Below are 21,345 nucleotides of genomic sequence, written 5' to 3' on the forward strand. Positions count from 1 at the left end.
AATTCCCAAACTCTATGAAGCAGAGCAGCCTAGTGGTTTGCATCGCTGCCTCACTGTGCAGAGTTTATACGTTCTCGTTGTCTGATGTTCTCCGTTGTCTATGCGGAGTTTGTACATTCTCCCTGTGACTGCGTGGGTTTTCCCCAGGAGCTCCAGTTTCCTCACACACTCCAAAGATGTACATGTGTGTAGGTTAATTGGCTGGGTAAAATTGTAAATTGTCCCTAGTGTGTGTAGGATGGTGTTGGCGTGCTGGGGTCGCTGGTCGGCGTGGACTCGGTGGGCCGAAGGGCCTGTTTCCGCGCAGTATCTCAAAACTAAACTAAATTCACAATTCCTGGGACCCAGATGCAATCCTGATCTTTGGCGCTGTCTGTGTGGAGTTTACATGTTCTCCCTGTGACTCCATGGGGTTCTTCCCATATGCCAAAGACGTGCTGGCTGGTCGGCCGATTGGTTATTGGAAATTACTCCTTGTGTGGCCGGTTGAGAAGTGAGAGGAAAGGTGCGATTATTATAGATGGAGGTTTGATGAGCTGTGTGGATATGTGGGCTACAATGCCTATTTCTGTGCTGTACGAGTCCAATGTTCTACATAATTCTTTGCAACGCGACGTCTGGTATCAGCTGTGAAGGAAGGGGGAAAGTCAGTGTTGCCACCATAGGGTGTTTGTCAGGTGGCAACAAGTGAACAGCAAGTGAAAGCCACAGACAGCCCTGTCACAACACGGCTCTAATAATGTTTGTGAATGGCAATGCATGAAGGTAGTCTTTATATGCGTTCATTCTAAATCAACGCTGACAACAGCAGAAGCAGAAAGCTGCAAATTGTAGCCACACCCCACCTCCTCCACCCACCTGCAAACAAATTAGTAACGTCTGTATCCCTGGAGCCAAATCGCTGGAACTAGACCAAATCGATTGCGCAACCTCAAGTCTTGCCCACTTACCCTGAACGCATTCCAGCTGAAGAGCTACAGTCACTGCCAAAGCGACGAAAACCAGAAACTCCTTTGTTCGCAGAGCCTTCCCCCCGTTCTGCTTTCAATTAACTCCAATATCCTGCTAGCCTAATTAATTTAAACCATTTCTCACACCGAACTCCCCCTTTCCCCTCCAATCCAAGTCCGGCCACCACCCCTCAGACCCAGGCAGCAATCCATCCTAACGTCTGTCACCAACTTCCTTCTGCACACACAGAATACGACTGAGGGGTGGGGGAAAGACAGGGGAGGAAGAGATGAAGAAACAAATAATAGCAAAAATGTTCATCTTGTTGGTTTGAATCACAGAACACGAAATACCGACTGAGAGCCAGACATTTGTGGCCCAAAAGGGACTCGGCCTTCAATACTCCTTGCCTTTGATTTACCGAGGTGTAGTGCTCTACCTGTTTAAATGTAATCATTACTGATACCTAACAGAGCTGGGAACCAACCCAGTCTGTGGAAGGGTTCAGATCCAAATGTAACCCGTTCTTTTTCTATTGGAGATGTTGCTGTCCCGCTGAGTTACTCCAGCATTTTCTGTCTGTCTTCGGTATAAACCAGCATCTGCAGTTTCTTCCTACACAACTAACCCACCATCCTGCCTGGATGTTCTGCATTTCACTCCTCACGTTTCTTCCTTCCCAGAGCCCACTATCTGAACTCCTTTGTCTTCTCCACTCATCACACCCTGATTTGGCGACCATCTTCCCCCTTCTCCCTCACCTTACTCATCTGCCAATTAAGCTCTTGTCATCGAGACTCACTCTTCACTTGCTAGTCCTTGCCCCACCTCTTACCCCTTTCTCACACCCATCTCCCCTCTATTCCAGCTTTGAAGAAGGGTCCTGACCCGAACCATCACTTGTCCATTCCCTCCACAGAGGCTGACTGACCTACAGAGTACCTCCAGTAATAGACAATAGGTTCAGGAGTAGGCCATTCGACCCTTCAAGCCAGCACCACCATTCAATATGGTCATGGCTGATCATCCACAATCAGTACCCCGTTCCTGCCTTCTCCCCATATCCTTTGACTCTGTTATCTTTAAGAGCCCTATCTGACTCTCTCTTGAAAGTATCCAGAGAACCGGCCTCCATCGCCCTCTGAGGCAGAGAATTCACAGACTCACAACTCTCTGTATGAAAAAGTGATTCCTCATCTCAGTTCTAAATGGCTTACCCCTTATTCTTAAACTGTGACCCCTGGTTCTGGACTCCCCCAACACCGGGAACATGTTTCCTGCCTATAGTGTGTCCAAACCCTTAATAATCTTATATGTTTCAATAAGAAATATTTCGGGGTTTTTTTCACTGGGAGATATTTAAGAGGTCAAAAGTATCATGAGTGACCTTACAGAGGAAAGCACATCCAGGAGTAGAATGTAATTTGGAATTAAAAGCTAAAACAAGATTTAATATAAATGAATATAGTATAGAATATAGTATCAATGGGAAGGGTCAAGGGATTGATTATCCGAGGCAGGGGAATGTTATCATAGATTTAAGCAATAGTTAAAAAGGTAGTTTGAGACACAAATATGTTGTCCCACAAACAATGAAAGTCACTGCTGGGAAGATCGATTGAGACAGAAAACAGACGTCTCACTTAAAAGTACCTGGATGAGCATGTGAACAACCATGAACTCGAGGCAATGAACAAGAACTGGGAAGTTGGAGTAGCTTTAAAATGCTCTACTTCTGGCCAGAATGTTTCCTTTGTGTGCCATGAATTTCTGTGTCTGAGGCAACTTTTCTAACAAGGAATATTTACATCGTCCAAACCTCTCTCACTCCTGAGATTTCCACTGTGTTTTTCAAGCGCTTGGGATTACATGAAAGCCACCGACTCCAAGTCCACATCATATGCCCTCCTATGCTCCACATGGCTACTTATTTTCCCCCATAAACAGGACTGCAGTTTGGAGAACCAAGCTTTCATCCAAAGTTCTTGTCTGCATATTTCCAGCAGACATCACTTGAAAGTGATTAGGAGCAGGGATCTCAGCTCATTTACTAGTTCTTTGTGTCCAGTCCAACATTCCTCTCTCAGCTTATACGATCAGGAATAGATTTAACTAACCCTAGCTCTCAATGGTGTTGTGGGACTTTGCGCCTGCCAACAGCACAAAGATTACACTTCCAAAATAAATTATTTCTATTTAAAAAAATATCAAGTTAAGTAACTTTCAGTTGCATTTCAACCACCAGCTGGCAGGGACAAGGCAAGACCATTAATTATCGTGTGTCCTGATCCGACCTTTCTCTTTTCTTTTAATTCAGGTCAATGCAGCCAAATGTCTCCAAATACCTGTCCACTCAGGTGTGCATCGGCAGTTGTAGGTGTTCACTCCATCCACACAGATGCCTCCATTCTGACATTCATGTTCAGGGCAGTCGTCAATGTTTGCCTCACAGTCTTTTCCACTGAATCCTGCCAAAGGTGGGAGAGAATTTGATTTGTTACTGTACAGCAAAGAACACGGACAGTATGCGATACAAAAAGTGAGCACTTGGCTGCAACAAAATGGTTTGGAAGACTAATGTCACATTGGAGCAAAACACAAACCATTGGAGGAACTCAGCAGGTCATAGAAACATAGAAATTAGGTGCAGGAGTAGGCCATTCGGCCCTTCGAGCCTGCACCGCCATTCAATATGATCATGGCTGATCATCCAACTCAGTATCCCGTACCTGCCTTCGCACAGCATCTGCAGAGAGGGAAAGGACCGGCCAACATTTCAGATAAAGACCCTGCAACAGGATTGATAACTGACAAATGGGAGTAACTTTATTATGTCCCATTTCTGGTTCCCTTCTTGTGCCTCAATTTTCAATTGTTTTTGTTTTGAAGCAACAATCACGTAAACTGATGCAGGGTCTCATCCAGAAAACATTGACAATTCCTTCCTACTTGCTCCCCACGCCTACGGATGCTGCTTGAACCACAGGCAGCAGTTTCAAGCACCTGCCATCTCATGTCTCCAAATGGCACTTTGGCCCGAATTGAATGAGTGGAATTTAGAAAAAGAATTGTTACAATTGTAGAAGGATGTTGGCGAGTCTACAGTAAGCAAAACGATGAACCAGCATTAGATCAAGTTCACATGTGAATCGTTAGGCCAAGTTCTGGATGAGAGATTTGCCTTGCTACAAATGGCTATTTTAGATTTTTAGACTTTAGAGATGGAGGGGGTGGACACCGAGGCATTTGAATTAGTGGCAGAGTCTTCAATGAAGAAGCAGTTACAGAATAAGGACCAATCATTTAAAATTACAGCATATAAAACAGGGTGGTGTATTTCTGGAATTCTCAATCACAGAGAATTTTGGAGAGAAGATCACAAAGTATTTAAGGGGAGGAGGAAGTAAATAATCTTTTGGCAATTCAAATAATTGAGGGTGTTGTGGAACTAACATGATTTGAGATCTGGGGCAGATCAGCCATGAATATATTAAATGGCAGGGCAAATTGTAAAAACAAGGAACTACAGATGGTGGTTTAAAAAAATAAAAGTACACAAAGTTCTGGAGTAACTCAGCAGTTCATCCATGTTCTCCAGAGATGCTGCCTGAACTGCAGTGTTTAGGAACAGGGCAGAGCATGCTTTAGGGGATCGAGTGGCTCCTCACACTCCTACCTTGTGTCCCGTATGTTTGTATTTCTAAACTAAAGAGGGTGTCCTTAAATCAAATTCATCACATTTCCAAAACATTACTCTTTCAAGGTGGTAAAGAAGAACTGCAGATACGAGTTTAAATCGAAAGTAGAGACAAAATGCTGGAGGAACTCAGCGGGTGAGGCAGCATGTCTGGAGAAAAGGAATGGGTGACGTTTCGGGTTGAGACCCTTCTTCAGTCTGAAGAAGGGTCTCAACCCGAAACATCACCCATTCAGTCTGAAGAAGGGTCTTGACCCAAAACGTCGCCCATTCCTTCTCTCCAGAGATGCTGCCTCACCCGCTGAGTTACTCCAGCATTGTGTCTACTCTTTCAAGCTTCATTTCGTCAACATAAACCATGGCTCTAATCAATAATCCGCACTTATTTTTAAACAAAGTAGCTCTTGAAGCAGTGCTGAGCTTTATCCTCACTACTGCTTTCAAGATGGACCCCAGAATCAAGGGTAGGACGAGAAGCAATTATTTCGGAATGCGCTGCTGTGATATTAATGCAGCAGATTATTTCAACTTCCCACACAAGCACTGTGGATTTTTAAAAAAACATCTCAATTGATGTGATATACTTCATTATCAACCCAGAGATGAGTGGCTCTAATTGCAAATCACTTTCCCAGAAGTGAACAAGAAGTAATCTGGAATACAGTTGGCTAAGAGGTTTAAGATATGGTTTTCACCTCAGCTATTAAGTCTTCGAATACTTCAGCGTGTGGTAAAGAAGAAACTCAGTATCAAACCTCAGAAGTGTGGCGACATCATTTATATTCAGAGGTTATTTTGCACTGCAATTTTAATGATAAGCCAGAAAACAAGATACTATTTAGTCAGATAACTACTGTGGCCACAAGAGCTGTTTAAAAGATTAGGCACCCTGCACCCGTGACTCATTCCTCAACTCTAAAGCCTTTCCACAGTCCAGGGAGACCCGAGTCAGGAGTGTGCTCACTACTTTCCTGAACAAAAGCAGCTCCAACAATACTCTTGAAACCTGAAGCTGTCCAGGACAAAATAACTTCTTGATTGGCACCTCATTCACCGTGTTAACATGAACGACACCTCCCTCTGGCACGACAGGACAGCAACTACGCTGCATTTACTCATTTGTAATGACTATATGGCAAATCAAATTCCTCCTATGTTGCAAAACATACTTAGCTAATAAAGTATGATTATGATAATGGTTTATTAGGAACGTGCACAACGCCTCTGCCAGCATTGATTATCCTAAAATGCACTTGAAGAGGTGGGGCTGAGAAATCGTCTTGTAGGTTGTTCCATAACACCTTTGGGTGGAGAGTTTCAGAAATTAAATTGGGCTATTGCATGCAATTTGGAGTGTGCAGTCCTGGTCCCCCATGAGAGGAAGGATGTGGAGGCTTTGGCATGGGTGCAGAGGAGGTTTACCAGAATGAAGCATGGATATGAGGGAATCAGCTAAGGAGAGTCATAGATTCATAGACTTATACAGTGTGGAAACAGGTCCTTCGGCGCAACTTGCCCATTCCGACCAATATGTGTACTAGTTCCACCTATCTGCGTTTGACCCATATCCTTCTAAACCCGTCCTATTCATGTATCTGATCCAAATGTTTTTTAAACATTACAATACTACCTGCCTCAACTACTTCTTCCAGCAGTTCGTTCTATACATGCACCACCCTGTGTGTGAAAAAAAACACCTCTCAGGTTCCTATTAAATCTTTCCCCCATCAGCTTAAACCTATGTCCCCTGGTTCTTTATTCCACTACTCTAGGCAAGAGACTCTGTGCATCTATCTGATCTATTCCTCTCATGATTGTGTACACCTCTGTAAGAGGTTGGATAGAGTTGGGCTATTTTCCCTGGAATGCCGGGGATTGAGATAGAAGTATATCAAATTCTAAGAAGCAGAGCTAGGGTAGACAGTCATAACATTTTTCACATGATGGAAATGTCTATTGCTAGAGGGCAGAGCTTTAAGGTGAGAGGGGTAAAGTTTAAATGAGATTTTTTTCTACACAGGGCGCTGAGTGCCTGAAAGGCATTGCCAGGGATGGTGATGGAGGTAGATACCATAGTAGCATTTAAGAGACTTTTGGATAGGCACATGGATGAGGGATGTGAATTATGTGTAAACAGATGAAAGTTAATCTTGGCATCATGTTCGCACAGACATTCTGGATTGAAGATCCTTTTCTTCTGCTACTCTATTTTCTATAAACAAAAAACAATGTACTTCTATGCCAGGATAATATGCCATTTGGAAAGAATCCTCCTGCCCTTGTTCTTCCTGGTGCTAAAGTCCCAGGTTTGAAAGGTGCAATTTAAATAGCTGGCAGCCACTGGGATTCAGTGAAGGAAGAAGGGCTTGCAAGAAATCACCAGCTACAAGAGGAAAAACCCCCGCCCCTTGAACAACGACCTGAACAAGTTCTACTGCAGGTTAGACAGAGAAACAAAACCCCAGTACCCACTCTCTCCATCCCTCCCTCACCCACTCCTCCCCAATCACCACTCCATACCCAATTACAGCCTGACTCTAGTCTGCAAAGACTGGGCCCTCGTGCACTACCCGCTCCCTCCTTGCTGCCCAACATCAGTCTGACCACTTCTCCATCACTAACAAGAGCATTTGAGGAGGTGGAAAAGCTATTCAGGAGACAAAAAAGCCGGAAATCTCCAGGTCCGGACAATGTTTCCCCCTCTACCCTGAAACTGTGCCGAACAACTGGCACCAGTCTACACAGACATTTTCAATCGGTCCCTGCAAGCCTGCACTGTCCCAGCCTGCTTCAAAGTCTCCACTATTGTTCCTGTACCCAAAATGCCAAGGAGATTACTGGTCTTAAACACTACAGGCCTGTCGCACTGACCTCTGTAATCATGAAGACCCTTGAAAGACGTGTGCTGGCCCACCTGAAAAATATCACAAACCCCCTTCTGGGATTTTAGCTCTGCATTCAACACCATTGTGCCCGAGCTACTACACTCCAAACTCTCCCAGTTGACTGTGCCTAAACCCCTCTGTCAGTGGATCACCAACTTCCTGACAGACAGGACGCAGCATGTGAGGCCTTGAAAGCACATATCAGACCCGCAGACCCTGAGCATAGAAGCACCACAAGGCTGCGTACTCTCCCCCCTCATTTACTCTCTCTACACCAACAACTGCACATCCACAGACTGCTCTGTCAAGCTTCTCAAGTTTGCGGACAACATAACCCTGATTGGACTGATCCAGGTTGGGAGGAATCTGCCTACAGACAGGAAGTGATACAACTGGCATCCTGGTGCCATCACAACAACCTGGAGCTCAATGCTCTTAAAATGGTAGAATTGATAGTAGACTTAAGGCGAGCTCCCCCTACCCTCCCCCCACTCACCATCAACTACACCAGTCACATCTGTGGAGTTATTTAAGTTCCTTGGAACCATCATCTCCAGGCACCCGAAATGGGAAGCCACCATTGACTCCACAGTCAAAAAGGCCCAACAGAGGAAGTATTTCCTGCGGCAGCTGAGGAAACACAATCTGCCACAGGCAATGATGGTCCAGTTTTATACTGCCATCATACAGTCTGTCCTCACCTTCTGCATCATGGTCTGGTTTGGCTCAGCCACCAAAAACATGACATTCGCAGTTTGATCAGCCGAGAAGGTTTTGGCTGCAACCTTCCCATCGATGAACTGTACACTGCAAGAGCCAGGAAGCGAGCGGGTAAGATCATCTCTGACCCCACTCACCCTGGCCACAGACTCTTTGAATCACTTCCCTCTGGGAGGCGACTCCGGACTGTCAAAGCCGCCACAGCCAGACATAAAAACGGCTTTTTTCCTACGAGCAATAGCACTACTCAATAACCAAAAGTCTGTAGCCTCCTTTTGCTCTGGTATTTTATTTAATTCTTCACATGTTTAAATTATAATGTTTTATTTTTGTCTACTGTATATCGCGTTGTTACTTGTGAGCAAAGCAACAGGGCAAATTCCTTGTATGTATACTTGGCTAATTACATTTATTTAATTTAATTCAAATCAATTTAGCATGATGAATTGGATGGCAATCCAACAGGCTGCTTTATCTGTAATGCAGTTTGAATTAAATGCTTTACAAGATCTACAACTGCAGCAATTTGCCAAGATTTGCTAACAGCACTGCCCATACTGACAATTTCCCATCTTTGAGAAAGACAAAGGCAGTAAGCGCAAGGAACAATCGGCACCTCACAGTCACACTGGCGCGATTATTTATTTCCTGCAGTGAAGGCAAAGAGGGCAGCACAGTGGCTCAACGGTAGAGTTGCTGCCTTACAGCACCAGAGCCCCAGTTTCGATCCTGACTGAGGGTGCTGTCTGAACGGAGTTTGCAAGTTCACCCTGTGACCGCATGGGCTTTCTCCACGTGCTCCAGTTTCCTCCCACATTCCTAGGACATGTAGGTTTGTAGGTTAATTGGCTTCTGGAAATTTGTAAATTGTCCCTGGTGTGTAGGATAGTTCTGGTGTACGGAGTCAATGCTGGTTGGCGTGGACTCCGTGAGACAGAGGGCCTGTTTCTGCGTTGTATCGCTAAAACTAAAAAACAAAGGCAGCAATCGCAGGGAACAACCAGCACCACCCAGTCACACTGGCACAATTATTTATGTCAGATTGACTGGCATGATTATTTCTTTCCTGCAGTGAAGGCAAAATCCTAGAACTCCCACTTCACATGAGAGTGGGAGCTCCTTCTCCCCAAGGACTATCGTCGATCAAGGCAGCAGCTCAGCACCACCTTATGTAATTAGAAGTAGACTATCCACACCAGCCTTGCCAGCAATCCACATGCCAAGTGTCAATTTAAAACTTCTTTCAATTACAAGTATAGCGTGACTAGCAAAACAATCCTGCTGAACTAACATTTGGCCCTTAACCATATGACCGAATATTCCTTTCTCAAAGCTAAAGCCATAACCTCCTTCCAAAATTAATGCACGATATAATTTGAAATCTGAAAGTGTGCAGTTCCAAATCAAAACATTCTTAGGATAAGGAGCAGCATTCAGAGCAGCAGCTCTCATCCTGCGGCAGTGTGTGCTCTTGTATGCAAAGTACTTCCATCGACATCCTCTTGTACTCCATCCAAGAAGCTTGTTTTTCTGGTATTTCACATCCTGTAACAGAGCAAGGCTCAGCTTCCTGCACACCCTATCCCAACAGGCGATTGCATTTCCCATTCTGGGCGATAGCTCCCAATTAACCTTGGAGCAGGGTTAATAGTGTCAACAGGGACCCGCTATTGGAGCTAATTGTTTAAGTAATTCACCCACATTTTCAGTTTAAATGTTTCCTCGTTGACAAAGAATATTTCCTGGCCAAGATCCTTGTCCAGATTAAAATAAACATTTTTTTTTTCTCTCAACATCAGCACGAGCGTTCAGCCACAAGTTTAGAGTGGAGGAAAATGAAGGAAAAACACTATTACACAAGAACCACACAGGGTAGGTTACACTGCTGTTAATGTATTGAATAATCACTCAAACAGAGGTGATAATTTGACTGCTTGCTCCAATTAACTGTTGCCTATACAGATGCTCCCCGAGTTACGATGTTTCGACTTACGATATCCCTACTTGACAATGGTGCAAATGCTCGGCAACAGTAGCGAGTCGCACGTCACGTACGGTCACATGAACACATTGTACTAAATGCTTTTTCGACTTATGGTATTTTCAATTTACGATGGGTTTATCGGAACGCAACCCCATCGTAGGTTGAGGAGCAGCTGTACATGAAGGAAAAAATTATTTGGTCGACTACTCAACCATCTTCTACTTCATCGGCCGCCCTGCACGCGCGCACTGCCATGGCAACTGGTCGGCACCGGGCATTTTCTCCCTCCCTTTGCATTGTGGGAGATCTGGCCGCCATTGCTGTATGGTCGACGCTTCACCGCAACCGCTGAAAAACAACGCAGAATCACTCCCTGGAGCTGGAGTAACTCCCTGGAGTAACTCTTGCTTTTTGGTTTCCTGGTCCTCCAAAAATATTCCAAATGCAATTTAAACTGGAGGTGATGTATATATATGATCTATGGTATATAGACACACTGAACTTTTGTTTCCTGTTCTGTATTACGTTTACATATTCTGTGGTGCTGCAGCAAGCAAGAATTACATTGTCCTATCTGGGACACATGACAATAAAACTCTTGACTTGGACTTAAGCAAAAAGAGGGTTCTTGGGGGAAAAAAGAGCTACCTTAAATTTAGCTGCGTCTGGATGGGTAACTATGGTAGGGTGAAGACTATTCCATGCTTTAATTGTGCGGGGGTAACTCCATGGAGCAGCCAGCATCTCTGGATAGAAGAAATTGGGTGACGTGTTGGGTAGAGACCCTTCTTTAGACTCCCTCTGGCTTTAGTGTTGAGTTTAATTTAAAGATACAGCGTGGAAACAGGCCCTTCAGCCCACGCCGACCACCGATCACCCGTACACTAGTTCTTTCCCACACATTAGCGACGCAAGTCAAGAGTCAAGAGTGTTTTATTCTTTCAGGTCCCAGTTAGAACAATGATATCCTTACTTGCAGCAGCACAACAGAATATGTAAACATAGTACTCTGTAAACAATGTTATAAACGAGAAAACAAAACAGTGTATATTTATATATGAATATATTTGTATATGTGTGTGTATAATATATATACACACACACAATTTCCCTCCTGGGATTAATAAAGTTCTATCGTATAGTATTGTGTGTGTAGGAATGAACTGCAGATGCTGGCTTAAACTGAAGATAGACACAAAAAGCTGGAGTAACTCAACAGGTCAGACAGAATCTCTGGACAAAAGGAAAATGTTACGTTTTGGGTTGGATCTGAAAAAGGTTCCTGCACACCTTTGGCACAAATTTGCTCACAGTACTCCAAACGTGGCCTGAACAGCACTTGAAAGTATACAAACTTAAAGCACAAGGCATTGGGGGTTCAGTATTGATGTGGATAGAGAACTGGCTGGCAAACAGGAAGCAAAGAGTAGGAGTAAACGGGTCCTTTTCACAATGGCAGGCAGTGACTAGTGGGGTACCCTAAGGCTCAGTACTGGGACCCCAGCTATTTACAATATATATTAATGATCTGGATGAGGGAATTGAAGGCAATATCTCCAAGTTTGCGGATGACACTAAGCTGGGGGGCAGTGTTAGCTGTGAGGAGGATGTTAGGAGACTGCAGGGTGACTTGGATAGGCTGGGTGAGTGGGCAAATGTTTGGCAGATGCAGTATAATGTGGATAAATGTGAGGTTATCCATTTTGGTGGCAAAAATAGGAAAGCAGACTATTATCTAAATGGTGGCCGATTGGGAAAGGGGGGAGATGCAGCGAGACCTGGGTGTCATGGTACACCAGTCATTGAAGGTAGGCATGCAGGTGCAGCAGGCAGTAAAGAAAGCGAATGGTATGTTAGCTTTCATTGCAAAAGGATTTGAGTATAGGAGCAGAGAGGTTCTACTGCAGTTGTACAGGGTCTTGGTGAGACCACACCTGGAGTATTGCGTACAGTTTTGGTCTCCAAATCTGAGGAAGGACATTATTGCCATAGAGGGAGTGCAGAGACGGTTCACCAGACTGATTCCTGGGATGTCAGGACTGTCTTATGAAGAAAGACTGGATAGACTTGGTTTATACTCTCTAGAATTTAGAAGATTGAGAGGGGATCTTATAGAAACTTACAAAATTCTTAAGGGGTTGGACAGGCTAGATGCAGGAAGATTGTTTCCCGATGTTAGGGAAGTCCAGGACAAGGGGTCACAGCTTAAGGATAAGGGGGAAATCCTTTAAAACCGAGATGAGAAGAACTTTTTTCATGCAGAGAGTGGTGAATCTCTGGAACTCTCTGCCACAGAGAGTAGTTGAGGCCAGTTCATTGGCTATATTTAAGAGGGAGTTAGATGTGGCCCTTGTGGCTAAGGGAATCAGGGGGTATGGAGAGAAGGCAGGTACGGGATACTGAGTTGGATGATCAGCCATGATCATATTGAATGGCGGTGCAGGCTCGAAGGGCCGAATGGCCTACTCCTGCACCTAATTTCTATGTTTCTATGTTGAAAGAGTCTCAGCATCTCTGCTTTTGGATTCCAGTCTTCTTGATATAAATACTAGCATTGAATTTGCCTTCCTTAGCCCTATTCCACCAAATAATTTCTTCATCCAAAACCTAAGACCCTTTCGGTGAGGAAAGGAGTGAGGAAGTTATCCCTCGCACTTTCAAGTTGCATTCTAACACATCCTTCCTCTGGCACTTCCTGCATTCAGATGGACAAGGTGACTACTTAATAAATTCTGCAACAACATAGCTGAAAGGCACATTATCATGAAGTAGTACTACTATATTCTGGACTTCTCAACTCACTATTGGATGTATGAAATATCCTATGATTAGTAAGGGTGTCTGGGGTTATGGGGAGAAGACAGAAAAATGGGCTTGAGAGGGAAAGCTAGATCAGCCATGATTGAATGGCAGGGCAGCCTTGATAGACCACATAGCCTAATTCTGCTAAAAAATAATGATTAGTTAGCAACTAATTGCTGCAACATTCCACTAGATGGTAGATTAATAAATCTGGGATTTAAAAATTGCTACAAAAAGACCATGTTGATCATTGATTCCTTCTTTCCTACACTCCACAAGCTTTAGAACCCAAACTAGCTTGCGTAACCTGATGGGATAACTCACTTGGATTGACTCCTCACCGAAGTTCCCCCGTTCCAGAGCTCCAACCAGAGGATCAGCACATCCTGAAGCTCAACCATACCTTGCTTACAGACGATTGTGGGGTGATCATAGAAACATAAATAGAAACATAGAAAATAGGTGCAGGAGTAAGCCATTCGGCCCTTAGAGCCAGCACTGCCATTCAATATGATCATGACTGATCATCCAAAATCAGTACCTCATTCGGGCTTTTCCCCCATATCCTTCGATTCCCTTAGCCCTAAGAGCTAAGTCGAAAGGCCCTGTCCCACTTTCCCAAGTTACTAACAAACTCTCCTGGGTTTTCCCCTCGATTCGAACTCGGGGAATGTCGGTATTGAGCCCTTAGGAGTCCGGAGATGTTTCGTAGCGGGCTCGTAATGCCAGCCGTAGGAACTCGGGGCATCAGATAAGTCGGGACGTTTTTTCAACGTTGAAAAATGTCCACGAGTTAAAAAAATAGCCCCGAGTACCTACGAACGGCTATTACCGTAATTCTCCGAGTTCGAATCAAGGGGAAAACTCGCAAGAGTTTGTGAGTAACTCGGGAAAGTGCGACAGGGTCTTAACTCTCTCTTGAAAACATCCAGTGAATTGGCCTCCAGTGCCTTCTGTTGCGGAGAATTCCACAGATTCACATCTCTCTGGGTGAAAAGGTTTTTCCTTATCTCAGTCCTAAATGCCTACCCCTTATGCTTAAACTGTGACCCCTGGTTCTGGACTCCAACAACATCGGAAACATGTTTCCTGCATGTACCTAGTCCAATGCTCTATAAGATCCCCACTCATTCTAAATTCCAGCGAATACAAGCCCAGTCAACCTATTCTTTCATCATACGTCAGTCCCGCCATCCTGGGAATTAATCTGGTGAACCTTTACTGCACTCCCTTAATAGCAATTATGTCCATTCTCAAATTAATAGACCAAAATTGCACACAATACTCCAGGTACGGTCTCACCAGGGCCCTATACAACTGCCGTAGGGCCTCCATGCTCCTAAACTCAAATCCTCTCGCAATGGCATTGGCTTTCTTCACTGCCTTCTATACCTACATGCTTACTTTAAGTGACTGATGTACAAGCACACTCAGGTCTTGTTGTATCTCCCCTTTTCCTAATCCGACACCATTCAGATAATATTCTGCCTTCCTGTTCTTGCCACCAAAGTGGATAACCTTATATTTATCCACATTTATACTGCATCTGCCATGCTTCTGCCCACTCTCCCAACCTATCCAAGTCACTCTGCAGCCTCATAGCATCCTTCTCACAGCTCACTCTACCCAACTTTGTGTCACCCACAAACTTAGAGATGTTACATTTAATTCCCTTGTCTAAATCGTTAATACTCAGGAGTCTCATGCATTGAATGGGGTAAATACAGAGAAGCATTTTCATGTTCAAGACGAGACAGTGTTTGGGAGACTTGTAGCTTTTGAGATGTATATATTTTTTGGTATTGTTTCTGTAGGATGTGGAGCGGGTCAATGGATCCAAGTACCGGTCTGCCCTGATCTGACTGAATGAAAGAGCACATACAGGAGGGTATTCCAATTACAATTACAGACCTGGCAGGCAGTTGCATTCGTAGGCCAGGTCATCACTGGTTGGCCGGCAGGTGCCTCCGTTAACGCAGGGCGATGGCGAGCAGGGGACGTAAACGCTCTCACAGTTGGATCCAGTGAAGCCCGGCTCGCATAGGCAGCGGTATGAGCCAGGTTCGTTGTTGCAGATCCCTCCATTCAGACACCGATCCTTGACCTTGCATTCGTCGATGTCGGTCCTGCAGCGAGACCCAGTGTAGCCGGAAGCACAGGTGCAGGTGTAGTTGTTCCTTGAACTGCTGCACTTGCCCCCGTTAGCACATGGCTGCGAGGCGCAGGAATCCACATGCTGGCAGTTTTTACCTGTTTAAAAAAAAAAGTTTAAGAAGATTCTGAAGTGAAACATGTATTCTTTTTCATCCCTTTGACCCTGGTTCCTCTGCCCAAGTGTGAAGGTTGTGGGTTCAATCCCCTATCCATAAATGTCATTGCAATGTCTAAAACATGCCACACTCTCTGGCCAAGAAATTTAATTGACTATTGAAGAGAAGCTGTGATTTTTCTCTCGACGTCTGGTCTTTCGACCAATCAAGCCGTCATCAGCTGAGGAAACTTTCCATGCTGTCAGCATCCAATGATTCATTTGCAATATTTAAAAAATGGAAAGTGAAGACCAATTCACAAAAAACAACTCTCTTCATTGAATAATACTGTCCATTAATAATGCTGATGATCTTTTGGGGAGGGTCCAATTTGTTTTTTACGTGGACAAATTTCTTACCTCAACAATTATCAACAGATTCAATTTCATTCTTTTTCAAGGATCACATGTCTACCTGCCCCAGGGATTCTCAAAGCCTCCAATGCTACACCCAGTGGCAGCAGGGTTGTTATCCACAGCAAGGTGCAATGAGTGCTGCACATTTGGTGCAGTTCCCTGTCATCTCGATGGCCAAGATCATGAGCAACATGGCACGGTGGCGCAGCGGGAGAGTTGCTGCCTTACAGCGCCGGAGACCCGGGTTCGATCCCAATTATGGGTGCTGCCTGTACGGAGTTTGTACGTTCTCCCCGTGAGTGGGTTTTCTCAGAGATCATCGGTTTCCTCCCACACTTGAAAGACGTACAGGTTTGTAGGTTATTTGGCTTGGTGTATGTGTAAATTCTCCCTAGTGTGTAGGATAGTTTAATGTGCTGGGATCGCTGGTCGGTGCGGACTCGGTGAGCCGAACGGCCCGTTTCCTTGCTGTATCTCTAAACTAAACTTAAAAAAACACTGCAACCTATTCTTACCTATCCACCCTTGTTGGCAGGCACATTCATACTTGTCAAGGGTGATGAGTTGGCAGGTTCCTCGGTTTTGGCAGGGATTTTTCCTGCAGACATTGGTCACTATCGTCGCACACCGATCGCCAGTGAACCCCAGAGCACAACTGCATGATCCTTGTGCTTTGCCTTCAGCGATGGAAATTCTACAAGTCCCTCCGTTAAGGCAGGTTAAAATCTGACAGGGATCTGGGTGCTGGCAGCGTTCACCTACAAATCCAGATCGACACCTAGACAGTTGAGAGAGATTCAGAGAATTATAGTCACCCTTACAAAGACTTATCAGAGAACTTCCTAATTGAAAGTACATTTTTATTCTTAAATTCTGGATTCTTAAACTCACACAATGAAACAATGAAAAACTCAAAGCCAGCAGAAGCCAATTAAATAGCTTTTAGAACATTATGAGCACATTATGCACCTGATGACATAACATATATGGCTTGGTATTTACCATAGGGGAAAATTGGAAGGGAGTAGTAGGGGAAATGGGTGCACAGGAAGATGAGAAAATAATAAAGTGACATTTTATTTGAATATTATGTCCTTCTTATACATTTTTAGATTACACCCACTTCCAATGTACTTAGTTTTTTGTGTGGGTTTTTTTTAAATTACAAGCTTCCATATAAATGAATACTCATCCATTTACCCAGAAAACCTATCCGAGAAACTTGAGTGCAATGTGCTGCTGGACTTCATTTTTAGCTGGTAATTGAATCTTGCAGATTTCTCCCTCGGGAGCTCATCATCGTATAGATTATCTTGTTCTGTTCAGACAGCCTGTGTCTGGCTCAAAACAGACCAGACTATAGAAAGTGAAAATGCATCCTCTCTGACCGAAAGAAAGATGAACCTCATTCCAACCACAAGTGGTCTCAATTCTCCAGTTTTCGTTTAAGTTTATACTGACCAGTTTATCAGAATCACTAACTGTGCAAAGAGTTAATTTGCTTATTTCATACATTGATTTTTGGCTTTGATCCTCTCCACACAGTTCCAAAATATGTGGTGCATTGACAATGATAATCATATAGTACCACTGCAGTGTAAATAAGTATTACACTTGGAAAAGAAAACAGCAACTCCCTCTTCCACATGGCTTGGTTTTGCCGATGAGTCAGCCTGTATACTTATGACTAAGAAATTCTGAATCCATCAAACACCAACGATGATTAAAACTACCACTGGTCCCAAATACGCCTTGACCTCATCAAGGGTTGGGTGGAGAGTTAATGGTGGAAGAGAAAATTGGAAGTGAAAAAACCCATATCATCACAATTTAATTACACATCCTACTCGTATCAGATAATCGGGTGAGATTCATGTGTGCTGCCCAACACAATGATACAAAGTGTAGGAGGGAACTGCAGATGCTGGTTTACACAAGATAGACACAAAGGGCTGGAGTAACTCCGCGGGACAGGCAGCATCTCTGGATAGAAGGAAGTGGTGACGTTTTGGATGCAAAAAATAATCCCCAGTGAAAATCCAAATGCTTGGATTGAGAGTGCCACAAAAGAAAGACAGAAGTGAATAAAAGGGACCTTAAAAATGAATTGATGGAGGTCCACATAAAAGAGTTACTGTACTCTGGAACGAAGGCACTCTACCTTCATACACAATATGGACTGCATCAGATCCCCTCAAACAGCTGGGCTTTAATGTCAGGTTTCATTCCCCTTCCAAATAACAGTCGTTATTTTTTCCTTGACGCATCACGTTTGAGATTAAGAGTTTAATCAGCATGATATTGGATTGTGGCCATACGAGTCACACTATGAGCAAAACACTTCATGGTGCAAACAGCCTTACAATATTGCTTCCTTTTCGCAGGGACCAGTATTCGATTTGAACTGAACGTTCAAGGGGTCCCAAACTGCTCAATTTTTACTTTCCTCTACCACCTAACAGTTCTCATAACTATCTGATAACCATCACCTCCGATACATGGATAACCGCAACGGCCATTCGTGAAAGATTAACATTCATATAGATATCACATCACACAATACATCAAGGTAAAAACATCAAATGCAGAAACAAATGCTGAGTAACATAGTGGGGAAAGAACGTTTCAATCAGTATTGAACTAAACTTAATTAACATCCAAGTTAATGAATGAAGCAACAATGCAACAGATGGTTTTCATGGAGGACCATGAAAATATATTTAAATTTAAGTGCTGATAGCTAACGAGTAGTCCTGTTCTGCTGTAGGTTTTAACAGATATATATGGCTCATCCAGCCCATTATCAGGACTGTTCATTTACGGTCGAGTTTCTAGACATGGTTAGGTTTATATATCAAAACTAAAAAATTGCAGTTGTTAATATTCCCAATCACAGGCCGCATCGCACAGCTTTACTTCACAGTCCTGCTACCAAATTACATCAGCCATCTGAATCTTGAATATACATACCAATACCTTCACGATTTAGGATAAAGTTAAGAAAACATTTGTAACTTAATGGATGAAAGAGAGAAGAAAAAGAAAAAAATCACATCGACCTCCAGCCATTCCCTTTGCATGACACTGGGTTTTTGTTGCTGAAAGATTTCCCCTTCTCTGATGTTGGCTGCTGCCAAATTTTAGCTTCAAGGAATCCAACAACACTTGCATCATCAAGATGGCTCAACATTCTAAGTTTAAACTTTGGGTAAATATATTGTTGACTGGTGAAAGTCTGAAGAGGGTCTCAACCTGAAACATCACCCATTTCTTCTCCCCAGAGATGCTGCCTGTCATGCTGAGTTATTCCAGCTTTTTGTGTATGTTTGGTGAAAATTAACAGTTGGAAGATCAAGGTAAAAAACAAACAAAACATAATTATTAAAAATATATACATTTTTTTACTATTCCCACGGGAATCCCACAAATGTGGATCTCACTTTTTCCCCCATAAGGAATGGCTTGGCATTACTGTTGAAAATAAAACTCACACCTGAAGCACAAACACAATCACACTTTCAAGATATTTTAGTGCGAAGATAATGGATAAATAAATTCAGAAAACATTACCAGCATTCAGCAGATCAATGGTTCAATGGTTACAAGTCAAAATGTCATGAGTGATAGGAGCAGAATTAGGCCATTGGGCCCCATCAGGTCTACTCTGGCATTCAATCATGGCTGATCTATCTCTCCCTCTCAATCCCATTCTCCTGCCATCTTCCTATAACCCCCGACACCCGTACCAATCAGGATTCTATCAATATATATATGCCTTAAAAATATCCATGTATGTCCTCCACAGCCTTCTGTGGCAAAAAATGCCACATATTCACCACCCTCTGGCTAATGGCGCCTTATTTGTCACGTTGGCAATGGCACATGGAAATAAGTTTTGCTTATTTACAAGTGGGAACTGCCCATGCAGGCGCATGGTCCACTGGAGCAGTTCCAAATCCCAGTAAGCTCCAGGCTCCTGCAGGGCCTTCCTCTGTCACCTTCGACCAGCTCGGCCCGCAAACACAAGTCCCTCTCTTTGCCTGGCCATCTTTGTGTCCCGGGAACGCCTCCTGCAGCCCACCTTGAAGATGCAGGAGGCATTACCCTAGTACACCCTCCTTCTGTCCATGGCCAGCATTCATGGAGAAAGAAAAAAAAATCACCATTTTATCAATAATGCTTGATCTATTCAAAGGTCATCCACCTGAAACATAAGCTATTTCCACCTCCCCTGTTACTACCTGACTGGTAATTTCAAGTATTTTCTCTCTCTACTTTTCAATACGATATCCATATTGCAAGATGAGTGTTACAAAACATTGCTTCCTGCAGAGAAAAACAGAAACGGCTGAGGGACGTTTCTGGATTTCCACATTTAATTGCACATGCTCTAGTTGTTGTTGCCAGAGTGAACTTCACTATCATAAAGATTACAAAATGCAGGACACTTCACAAAGCTATATTACAAAACTCCTCAAAAAAACTGTGAAGCAGTATGCAAGATCCCAAGGATGCTGTGTAAAAGCAAGTTCTATACTTCTAGCTTTAACAACTGTGACTCTGGTACAACTGCACAAATTTACTTGGTGCAAGGATACTTCATCAGTAATGTATCACATGGTGTGACTAGGGCTTAAATTAAAGTTACCATTTCCCTTAAAAACTAAAAGTTACCAAAAAAAAACCCTGTCGAGGGGCAGAGCTATAGAACACTGTCTCTCTCTATATCTTGCCCATTCATATTTTCCAAAATTCTCTTAAATGTAATGATTGTATTTGACTCCACCATGTCGTCTGGCAGCAAATTCTAGATATCAACCACTGTGTAGAAAACTTCCTGAAATCACTTTTGGCATTACTTCCTCTTACCTTAAACCTATACCATCCTGTCTCAATACCTCCACATGCAAAAATATGATTAATTTACCACATGTGTGCTTCTTATAAAGTATATCTATAAACTGAACACAGCAAACTCAAGAGTAAAGAAGCCTTGTGCCTGATCACAGCATTATATACTTGCTGCACCTCAGACGGAGACTTGCAAACAGGTGGCTTGTGAAACACCTGTGCAGGTAACTTCTTGCATCAGGGCACAGCACAGAAATATTCACGAGTGCCAACATGCTTGGAATGGTCAAGGTCAACGTGACTAACAGGGATTTTAGAGCCCGAACAAAAGAATGCTGATTTTTAACATTTAAAACAGCAAAGAAACACAATTGTTACCAGGAACATTCCCTATTTGACATCATCTGCTGCTGCCCATAACCTATGTTATACTGGCCACACCCAGCTGTAGATGATATGGACAATCACTACCCACCATTGCATACCAGCCATGTCATATTTTTTCTCTTTTGCAATTTATTTCCATATTTGCAGATGAACAGGACTTAAAAGGATCTCGTTCATCAGCATTTAATCCAGATAATCCATTCCCTCACATCAATTCACAGACTCTGGTGATATTATAATCCAAACTTCAAAGTCCTATGCCACTAATACAGCAAAAACACCCAAATCAAGACTATAAGAACACCAGGCCTTTGCTTATGCCTTTGAACTAAATTGATTAAAGATGGTGGCAAGGTTAAAGAGCTGGCAGATTCAGTGTGGGTATCTAAAGTGTATTTGCTGA

At 43.4% G+C, this 21,345-nt stretch overlaps 1 protein-coding gene across 2 annotated transcripts in view; it reads right to left on the reverse strand.

The window, feature by feature from the left end:
- Positions 1–21,345, reverse strand: part of LOC129701053 (neurogenic locus notch homolog protein 2-like) — a 147,622-nt gene that overhangs the window by 68,598 nt on the left and 57,679 nt on the right. For both annotated transcript variants that reach the window (XM_055641999.1, XM_055642000.1), the window contains exons 3-5: positions 16,220–16,482; positions 14,951–15,289; positions 3,297–3,419 (exon numbers count right to left, since the gene is read on the reverse strand). In XM_055641999.1, coding sequence (XP_055497974.1) covers positions 3,297–3,419; positions 14,951–15,289; positions 16,220–16,482 — 725 coding nt within the window. The remainder of the gene's footprint in view (positions 1–3,296; positions 3,420–14,950; positions 15,290–16,219; positions 16,483–21,345) is intronic.

Source organism: Leucoraja erinacea, chromosome 10 (assembly GCF_028641065.1).
Source record: "Leucoraja erinacea ecotype New England chromosome 10, Leri_hhj_1, whole genome shotgun sequence".
In the NCBI taxonomy this organism is placed as follows: Eukaryota; Metazoa; Chordata; class Chondrichthyes; order Rajiformes; family Rajidae; genus Leucoraja; species Leucoraja erinaceus.